Below are 10,812 nucleotides of genomic sequence, written 5' to 3' on the forward strand. Positions count from 1 at the left end.
TCTAAGAGAGGAAGCAATGTACAGCACAATGACCTAGCACCAACATCGCCCTGCAGGCACGCAGATCTCAGGAGAGAGCAACTGAACTAGTTGGCCTGATTCTATTTGGATTTGGTGGCTGGGAGCCTGAGCGCAGTGCAGATCCCACAAGGCTGTATAGGCATGAAGCCAGGGCATGGCAAGGAGATTCACAACTGCACTGAACAATTGCAGTGTGTCAAAGGGTCTCTTCTGCCAAGCATTGTCATAGTTGCTGTTCCAGAGACAGACCAACTATGTTAGAAGATACCTGACCCACCTACTGAGTAAGAATATTTAACGGGGAATTGCAAAAATTAAACAGGCAGCCTCTTACACATTAAACTACATGTCCTACCACAGAGTGCTGGGTCTTCTTCTTCACTATCTTCCTACTTATTTCTAACCCAGTTTCTTTCCTCCCCTCCCCCCATATGTAATGTGGAAGCCACTCTCATTCATTCATACAAACATACACACCGATACACATTCAGAAGGAAGGGCGGGATACAAATTCAATGAATAAAAATAATTCCTATGCACACACTTTCCTGCTAACTCCACAGAACTTGTAGCATCCCATGATGCTCATGCTGAGCCAGTCTGAACTCTAGGTTCCGTAGCGGTGCCACTGTCCAAGGTATTTGTGGCTTCAGTTGTTGTTGTTACAGAGAACCAGCCATAACCATATGGAGAGGATATGCAGGGCTCCATGATCACTGCAGATCGTGACAGCAGTCACGAAATTAAAAGACGCCTGCTTCTTGGGAGAAAAGCAATGACAAACCTAGACAGCATCTTAAAAAGCAGAGACATCACCTTGCCAACAAAGGTCTGTATAGTTAAAGCTATAGTGTTCCCAGTAGTGATGTATGGAAGTGAGAGCTGGACCATAAAGAAGGCTGATTGCCAAAGAATGGATGCTTTTGAATTATGGTGCTGGAGGAGACTCTTGAGAGTCCCATGGACTGCAAGAAGATCAAACCTATCCATTCTGAAGGAACTCAGCCCTGAATGCTCACTGGAAGGACAGATCCTGAAGCTGAGGCTCCAATACTTTGGCCACCTCGTGGGAAGAGAAGACTCCCTGGAAATGACCCTGGTGTTGGGTAGATTGAGGGCACAAGGAGAAGGGGACGACAGAGGACAAGATGGTTGGACAGTGTTCTCGAAGCTACTAACATGAGTTTGACCAAACTGCGGGAGGCAGTGGAAGACAGGAGTGCCTGGCGTGCTCTGGTCCATGGGGTCACAAAGAGTCAGAAACGACTAAATGACAACAAAATATGCTTAAGATTGGGCTCCATATTTCTTGTGGATTCCACTGCACAGTAATTATGACAGAGCGTGGGGTGGAATCAGAACTGCTTGTATGAATCAATTTTAAGTTATAATTGGGGAGATTCAAACAGCTTTCTTCCTTGACTTAAGGAGGTGCACAGTGAAGTCCACCCCCCAAAAAAACCCCACCTAATTTTATATTCTGGGTTTGCCGCCAGCCTCAGTTTAATTAATTGCCTCTTTAGAAACACTGTATTTTATAACTCAAAACAAAGATCTCATAACAGAAGCTTATCATAAAGTGTACATTGAAACAGAGTTATCCCTGAAGACTAAAATACTGAAAAGTGAAAGCAGGCTATGTCCCACCATAAACAGAAAAGATAATTCTCTGAGGCAAAAATTTATTCTAACTCAAGGCATTTTATTGCTTTTTAAAAAACCATTGGGAAGAAATGTATTATTGCTCCACAAACAGGAAAAGAAAATGAATTGCTGGCATACATTTAATCATAATCTTTATCTCCCCTGGGTATGAAATGGCAGGGCACAGGAAGTGGTTGGAGTGGGTGTTTGAGAGAATAAGCCATTATGGGAAAGGAACAAGAGCAAACAACAGTTGGAATTAGGGAGGGGGATATAAATGGGAATGTGGTTAGTAGGAAACCTTGCACTTCTCCTTTTATGCTGATAGATGAGGAGTTAGAAATGAATATGCTTCTTTCTTTACTTCCACTTCCCCTCTTTTGCCATCTCATGTCTTATTTCACTTAAGGTATCTCCATACATTAATTGTTGGAGAACTGGAAATGCTATGGTAGGCCGTCCATACTTTCTCCATGTAATGCTACAGGGATAGTCTGGAAAATCTATCATAACATAACACACTTACATCTGCAATAAAATAAAATAGTACAAGGGCAAAAACAAAACAAAAAACAAAACCAACACCAAGTACATTTCATGGCTTACTGTTATGTGCATTCTAATAGTGCTAGCAGACAGTAGTGTTGCTCTAAACAGTGTTAGAAATTCATTTTCTGTGACTGGCACGCGTCCAATTGCCACCACATGGAGATTTCTGGATGCCAGATTGGCAGCTGACATCTCCATCTGCCTGGCCCCACCAGCTTTCTTGAGCAGGTGCATGGAAGAGCTTATTTATTGCATTTATATCCCACCTTTTCATAAAGTGTACATGGTTCACCCCTGTCCTCAGTTAATCCCTACAACAACCCTGTGAGATTAGGAGGCTGTGGCTGGCCCAAGGTTACCAGTGAGCTTCATGACAGAGTGGGGTTCAAACCACAATCCTAAGGCTAAGAGTCTCATGCTCTACCAACTGAGCTATACCAGATCATGGACCATTGGTCTGACTTCCCAAGATCTATGATACCACAAACATAGTGCTTCACAGGAGCACTGCTGGAATGTTCTGGCAAAGGACTCCCCCTAAACAAGACATAGAAAGGTCTTTATATTGTGAGTCCCTTGGGGATACTTTGTACAAGATAGGCCAGAAGTCAAAATACAAAAATATTGAAAGCCATCCTTCCCTGTTTGTACATTTAGTAAAGACCATAGAGAGACTACCAAATAAAAATACACTCCAGACGACAGCAAAAACTTCCAAATTAGAATCTTCTTTTAAGTGTCCTCCATCTCTTTTCTTTTCCCAATGTGACATTCTTCACTTTGATAAATTTGTTTGGCCATGTGAAAATACAAAAAAAAGTTTGGAGGAAAGGTAATTTATTTTTTTACTGGCAGCAGAACAGAACGGCTGCAAGACCTGAACTGACACAGGAAGTGGAGCTTCTCAGCAGCTATTCTAGTGGTCTGAGAAAAACACCCCTGACTCATCTGGGTCTATTAAACAAATGCTTTCAATGTCAATTAAATGTATTCAACAGGATATTAAAGCATGCTAGACTGAGCCGCTGTCTCACATTTTCATAAACTCTTCTCGTTTGGAGATTTAAAATGTTCCTTTTTATTAGGATTTTATATCTATTTAATGCAAATATTAATAAAAGCTTTCTTGAGAATGCATGAAATCAGAGAGAGAAAGGAATGTTTTAGGTTTTGTAAAGAGGTCAGTGATTGCTAAGCTTCTGTACCCAACAGAAACCGCCCAGAATGTTCCCAATTCTATGACCGACTTCTGGGGGGGAAATGTTGTGTTGTTTTTTTAAAGGCATGAAAGTGGCCCAGCAGCAACTTTGTAGGGAGTGCTATGGCTTTGTGAGACTATGAAGGACAGACACCAGGGGGTGCTGAAGAATATTTCTTCCAATAGGAACATAGGAACCGGCTTGTTGTTCCATGTAGCTTAGTATTGACTGCACTGACTTGCACCAGCTTTTCGGGGATTCAAGGAGGAGTTTCTCCCAGCCCTATTTGGAGATACTGGGGAATGTGACACATACTTTCTGCATGCCAAGCAGCTGTTCTACCACTGAGCTATGTGCTTCCCCCATGTTCCATGGGGGTTGGTGGGCTGTGGGGTTTAAGAATTTATGCATGGCCTTTTCTAAATTCTGCCTTTTGTCTTCTGCTCAGGATATCAAGACAAACTGAAAAAGGAAAAAGGCTAACATAAACTTATGCTGCATGCTTATTTAGGAAGTCAACAGATTTACTTCTGGGTAGACATGAATAGGATTTCCATTATAACAATTTCCAGCAGGGTTATCAACAACTGTTTTGTCAATTTCCTCTGTTGCAGCAAGACAGCAAAGAGTCTTGTGGCACCTAAAAACTAACAAAGTTGCTAGGGTATAGCCTTTTGTGAATTACAGTTAGCTTCATCAGATATATGCAATGTTATCCTGATACAGTATATATATATATGGGTCAGAGGGACAGAAAACAATTAGGCCTGTGAGGTCAGAAGGAAATGACTTGAAGAAAATACAGGCGTTAATACAGTGGTACCTCGGGTTACATATGCTTCGGGTTACATACGCTTCGGGTTACAGACTCCGCTAACCCAGATATAGAACCTCGGGTTAAGAACTTTGCTTCAGAATGAGAACAGAAATCATGCTCTGGCAGTGTGGCAGCAGCAGGAGGCCCCATTAGCTAAAGTGGTGCTTCAGGTTAAGAAAAGTTTCAGGTTAAGAATGGACCTCTGGAACGAATTAAGTTCTTAACCCGAGGCACCACTGTAATTATACTATCAGCCTACGTTAAGTTTATCTCCCTATATACTGTCTGCATTTCACTCTTCCTCTGAACACACTGTTGACAATCCTGCCTCTTCCATATATATCTAGAAATCAGGATAACACTTCATACATCAAGCTTAACATGAGTCAACAGTGAAGTAAAGCAGCAAAAAAAGCTAACGTTATTCTAGGCTGCATCAACAGAAGTATAGTGTCCAGATCAAGGGAAGTAATAGTCCAGCTCTATTCTGCCTTGGTCAGACCACACCCTGAATACTGTGTCCAGTTCTGGGTGCCACAATTTAAGGATACTAACAAGCTGGAACGTGTGCAGAGGAAGGTGACCAAAATCAGGGTCTGGAAATCAAGCCTCATGAGGAATGGTTGGTGGAGTTGGGTATGTTTAGCTTGGATAAAAGGAAACTGAAGAGATATGACAGCCATATTCAAATATCTAAAGGGATATCACATGGAAGATGGAGCAAGCTTGTTTTCTCCTGCTCCAGAGAGTAAGACACAAACTAATGGATTCAAGTTACAAGAAGGGAGATTCCAACTAAACATCAAGTAGAACCTTCTGACAGTAAGAGCTGGTCTCTCCTTCTTTGGCGGTTTTTAAGCAAAAGTTGGATGGTTACTTGTCATGGATGCTTTAGCTAAGATTCCTCCATTTCAGTGGGTTGGACTAGATGATCCTCTGGGTCCTTCCAACTCTACAGTTCTATGATAAAGTGGACTGTAGTCAACTAAAGCTTATGCCACAATGAATTAGTTAGTTGTTGGTTGTTAAAACGCCACAAGACTCTTGGTTGTCTGCAGTGGCGTAGCGTGGGGGGTGCAGGGGGGGCCGGCCGCACCGGGCGCAACATCTGGGGGGGGGGCGCTCCCACTCGCAGCTCTCTGCCCCCTGCTAAAATCCACGGGTTAGGGGGCGCAAATTACTTGCCTTGCCCCGGGTGCTGACAACCCACGCTACGCCACTGGTTGTCTGTGAGTTGGACTGTCAAGACTTCTACATAGTACATTCAAATAAGAAAACATGCATCTATCAGTGGCTAGTTCCTGAAGACCACCTGCCCAGAATTCACTTTCTCTGGCTTGAAATAAAATGCAAGGTCTGTGGGAACCAGTCGTAGTTGCACGGTAGTGAGGGGAAAGGCACTGTGTCCTTTTTCAATTATTGAGGAACTCTCAATTGTTATTTCACATCTTCCAGGCTTCAGTGAGCCCTGGCTCAAATTAAGCTTGGCACCTGTGCTTACTGCATGCCAACCATCTCTGACCTCAATATTTTTCCAGCTCCACATTAGCTCTGGTGAAACAGAAATCCATTTTTCATTCCACCAAGAGACATTTTCTAACCTCGCATGTCAACTCTCAAGCACTAACAGAAATGATCCCATTTACAATTATTCCAGCATCTTTTCTGAAAATGGCCTGAGCCATTTTCTCAGCTGTATGCTTCACTTTCCAGTCCCTGACATCTATATTCCGTGGGTGTGCACCCAGACCTGCAATTTTTCACTATGCAACATTAAGAGACAGGAAATCACACAAGAAGGTGACTAGTCTGTACTAACCACTGCACTCTGTAAATCTTGGCTCCTGTTTAGAGCTCCATTTCTCAGTTGTCCTACTCGTCATTCATCACAGACTTCGTCGTTCATTCCTTTGGCCGGTCCAGCAATATTTGCAGATACAACATTTGTACATTATGTGAGTTCTCAAGCAGGGCATAAGAAACGGAGGCCAGCGCAAGCCATTTTGCTGCCTGGGACAAAGGCCCTTGTCCATTACAGTGGTACTTTGGGTTACATACGCTTCAGGTTACATATGCTTCAGGTTACAGACTTCGCTAACCCAGAAATAGTGCCTCAGATTAAGAACTTTGCTTCAGGATGAGAACAGAAATCATGCTCCGGCGGTGCGGCAGCAGCAGGAGGCCCCATTAGCTAAAGTGGTGCTTCAGGTTAAGTACAGTTTCAGGTTAAGTACGGACCTCCAGAACGAATTAAGTACTTAACCCAAGGTACCACTGTATTTTAAAATATTTATATGTTGTTTTCCAGGCAAAGTGTGCCTAAAGCAGCTTAAAACAATTACAACTATAAGTATAAATATCAATATTGTTAAAATAAAAGCTAAGCTAGGATAAATCATTCCTTGTTCAGAAGCCAACTGGACTGGCAATTGCATCTTATATCAACACAGGCAATGGGAAAGCATCTTCCACCTAAGGGCAGCAGGCTAGTTTTGCAGGTGCAGACCAAATTGCACAGCACACACACAGCTTCATCCGCCCCACAGTCCTAAGCATCTGCCACCTGAGGCAGCCGTCTCACTCTGCCTAATGGTATGGCCGGTCCTGTTAAATACCCTCAGTACATACAGAGAGTGTGTTCCCCCCATGTGAATGCCTGGGGAATCCAGAATGAATAGCAAAATCCATGGGCAGGGGGCAATGACCATGGTGCTAAATTAGCCGCCATAGTTACAACCACCCTTGCAAACCAAGAAGAGGAGGAGGAGGAGTTTGGATTTGATATCCCACTTTATCACTACCGGAAGGAGTCTCAAAGCAGCTAATAATCTCCTTTCCCTTCCTCCCCCACAACAAACACTCTGTGAGGTGAGTGGGGCTGAGAGACTTCAGAGAAGTGTGACTAGCCCAAGGTCACCCAGCAGCTGCATGTGGAGGAGCGGAGACACGAACCCGGTTCACCAGATTATGAGTCTACCACTCTTAACACTACACCACACTGGCTGTCCAACCAAGTCCCCACTTCATTTCATTTTTTATTTTTTTTTACAACTTTATAACCCACCCTTTTAGAAAGTTCTTTGACTGGTTGGGGACAGCTTATCTGAAAGTGCCCCACATCTTGAGACTCTTCCTTATTCTTGGCAATTGTCCCTCCCTTTCTCCTTCATAAAGGTCACCTCCCCGTGCTGTACGGTGAATTTGAACCCATGCAAGGAGCAGCTTTTGCTCATTTCACCTTCTAAATTCTTTCAGAAGAAACTAAGCACAGAGACGTCATGGTCTCTCTCAAGGTTCTCCTTCCACACACATGTTCCACCTCCCCCCTTAGCACATTGCAGCAAATTGGGGGGGTAGGAATAAGATGAGTTAACGTAAAGAATGGTCCTACTAGATCAGGCCAGTGACTCATCTAGTACAGCTTCCTATTCTCAGAGTGACCAACCAGATGTTCATGGGAGGCCTGCAAGCAGGACCTGAGAACAACTCCAATCTCTCCTCCTGCGGTTTCCAGCTACTACTATTCAGAAGCATCCTATCTCTGAAAAAGGAGGCAGCTGTACAGTATAGCCACCATGGCTAGTTGTGAAGGACAGAATTATCCTCCATGAAATTCTCTTTCAAAGCCATCCATGTTGGTGGCCGCCACTGCCTCTCGTAGGAGCGAATTCTTGAGCAAGTTAGTTTTTGCTTTGGTGATACCTTTAAAATGGAGTCAGCAATTTTGTAAAGAAAAAACTGCATATTGACAGAAAATGCAGAAAGATTCATTTTCGGGGACAAAACGGACTGGAACCAGAGTGCTGCAGATACAGACACACTCAACCCAACTCCTAATGCAAGAGCAATCAGTGGAGTGGATCAGGACTACACTCCAGAATGCAGAGAACACAGAATCCCAACAAACAGTAGTAGCAACTAACAACTACGGCAGGCAGGAATCCCTGCACCCACCCACACCTGATGTCTATCCTTTCTTGTTGAATAAAATAGTTCACTTTCCAACTCAGACAGGTATTTATTGAGGCATCGCTTTTTGCAGCATCTATGCAAATAATTGGTGCCGAAATGCCAGCCCATATCCTCACCCCCATTTAATGTGGATTTACCCTTTCTAGGGAGATTCAATTATTATTACTACTATTATTTTTAAAAAACACCTGTTGTCAAATTCAATGACTCCATTGCCATAACCCATTTACAACATGGAGCCCCCATGTGAAAACACCCTGCCCAGTCTTATGAGGAGACAACTCTTGGCAGCCTTATTTTCTCTCTCCGCTGCTAGCCTTTTAAGCTTTTCGACCTGGAGCCCAACCAAGTGGGATCCCCTTTAACCAGATCCTCCCTCGACGACAGTCAACAGTTCCTGGTCCTGTTGCCTTGCCACCGTCTCCTCGGGAGTAGGAGGATGAGCCCCTCTGTCTCATAAACCCAGGAAAGCTGATCCGGGTCGCTTTGTCGCCCAGGAGCCAGAGGAAGAGAAATCCCAATACAGTACTTTGATCCCCAACCCTCCGGCGGAGACCAACCGCGGATCCCTTCCCGTCCAAAACTGGGGGCGCTCCCCGCCCCCCGAATCCCTCGTTGACCTAACCCTCGGGGAGGACGGCTAGGGGTGGGGGGCATCGGACTTACATGCTGCCCAGCATCGGCGAGGGCGGGTAGCAGCCGTAGGTTTCCCGGTGGGTTTTCACCGCCTGCTGCTGCTGCTGATGGAGGGGCTCCAGCCCCCCATTGACTCCCCTCCAGCCCCGGCTGGAGCGCTGCTGCTCCGCTTCGGGCGCCCCCTCGTCCTCCCCGTCGTCGCCTCCTTGCTGCTGCTGCTGCTGGAGGGGGAAGGTCACTCGGCTGCCCTGCTCCTTGGTCCTCTTGCCCTTGCTGGACATGCTGGCGTGGACCCGCGGCCGCCGCGATGCTGCTCTGCAGGCGCCGCCGCCCGCCCGCCCTTTCGGGAGCTACTTACTGGCTGGTGCCGGGCAAAGGAAGAGGGCGGGCGGCAGGCAAGCGCTGGCCAGCCAGGGAACACCCGCGCAGCTCGAAGGGGCGGCGGAGCTCTTCGCCAATCAAGGCGAGAGGCTCCCTCCCGCCTTCCCTCGCCAGGCGGCTGCCCTGAATGCTGCTGCTGCTGCTGCTAGTCGAAGAGGCAAGCATCTGAGCGTGGACCGAGGGAAGGGAAGGCACTCCAAGCGGCGGAAGCCGGCCGGCCGCTCTGCCTCCTCTCTCCTTTTCATTATCTCGTGCTAGGACAGGCTCATTACTCAGGCAGGCAGGCAAGGAGGGAGGGACGGAGAGAGAGAGGGAGGCAAGTCAGCCAGCATTTGAGAGCATCAGTCCTTTAGCAAACAGAGCAGAGGGAGGAGGGAAGGGGGAAAGGAGGAGAAGGAGTGTAGCCACTTTGTTGACAGGCCAAAAAGGAGGAGGGGGCAGGGAGCACATTTCTCGCCCCCAGTTGATGCTGGGGCGTTTGAGATCCACAGGGCGCTGCTCTAAGAGATGCAACTGCAGGTGCATCTCGGCTGCTCTAGGTTAAGTGCTCTCCTCCAAGTGGAGCAAAACTCACTCCGAGGCTTTAATGAGTGTTAATGGGAACAGATCACCCGCGTGCTTGTCGAGGATGCCAGCTTCCAGGGCGATATAAATACGCCGTCATCTGCTGCCAACAGCAAGGTCCTTCTGCTCGGGACGGAGGAATAAGTGGGCAGAAATCTGACCTCAGAAATGGCAGTATTAAAAATTATAAAAATAAAGTGGGATATCATTTTAATCTCCCCACAGCAGTGCGCTACTGCTGGTCATAGATGGCCGTTCTTAACAAAGGAACTTCAAAGGGAAACGCCAGAATGAAACGGGAACTGAAGAAGTTCCAGTGCTCCCCCCCCCCCCCAAAAAAAAATTCTGGGTACTCTCGTTTTGACTCAAGAAAATCACCATTTTATAGTTCAAATCGAAGAAAATAAATACAGTAAATGGATAAAAGTACAAAGATTCACAAAATGTTTAGGGGTATGTGTACCCCCACATACCGCCATGGAAAAAACACTGAGAAGTTCATTTCCATCATTTTTGGCCAGAATAGCAATAATGGTTTATTATTATTATTATTATTATTATTATTATTATTATTATTATTATTCCACAGCGTGTGTGAATTAGCTTACCAATGCTGGGATGTCAATTTACCTTAGTGAATATTCATTGCAATTATTTTACATACATTTTAGCTTTAATGCTATAGTAGTCACAGTGTGTACTTTTTGCATTGCATTTCCCTTCTAAGTTATTGCTTACAGTTCCTCCCTTCTGCAACTCTCATAGATACAGATATATCTATCTCAAACCGTTATTGGCATACATACAAGATTCCAGTAGGCTTCGGTACAATACAACCACTCATCAAAAACCTGCATCTAACACTTAAGTTAATGTTGTATAACACTCACGAATCCTCATTGCGGGTTGCAGAAACCTGACTGCTATCTCCATCTTATCCCCATGACCAATTTAGGGTAACATTTCATACATCTGAGCGAAGTGCACTCTAATCTACAAAATCTTATGCCATAATCTGTGTTAGTCTTT

General features: G+C 45.3%; 1 protein-coding gene across 1 annotated transcript in view; it reads right to left on the reverse strand.

Moving 5' to 3' along the window:
• Positions 1–9,541, reverse strand: part of TRPC3 (transient receptor potential cation channel subfamily C member 3) — a 58,195-nt gene extending 48,654 nt beyond the window's left edge. Inside the window, exon 1 of the mRNA XM_083457211.1 lies at positions 8,869–9,541. Coding sequence (XP_083313337.1) covers positions 8,869–9,119 — 251 coding nt within the window. The 5' untranslated portion in view covers positions 9,120–9,541. The remainder of the gene's footprint in view (positions 1–8,868) is intronic.
• Positions 9,542–10,812: the final 1,271 nt, after the last annotated feature.

This window comes from Podarcis tiliguerta (assembly GCF_965153285.1).
Source record: "Podarcis tiliguerta genome assembly, chromosome: 9".
Taxonomy (NCBI): domain Eukaryota; kingdom Metazoa; phylum Chordata; class Lepidosauria; order Squamata; family Lacertidae; genus Podarcis; species Podarcis tiliguerta.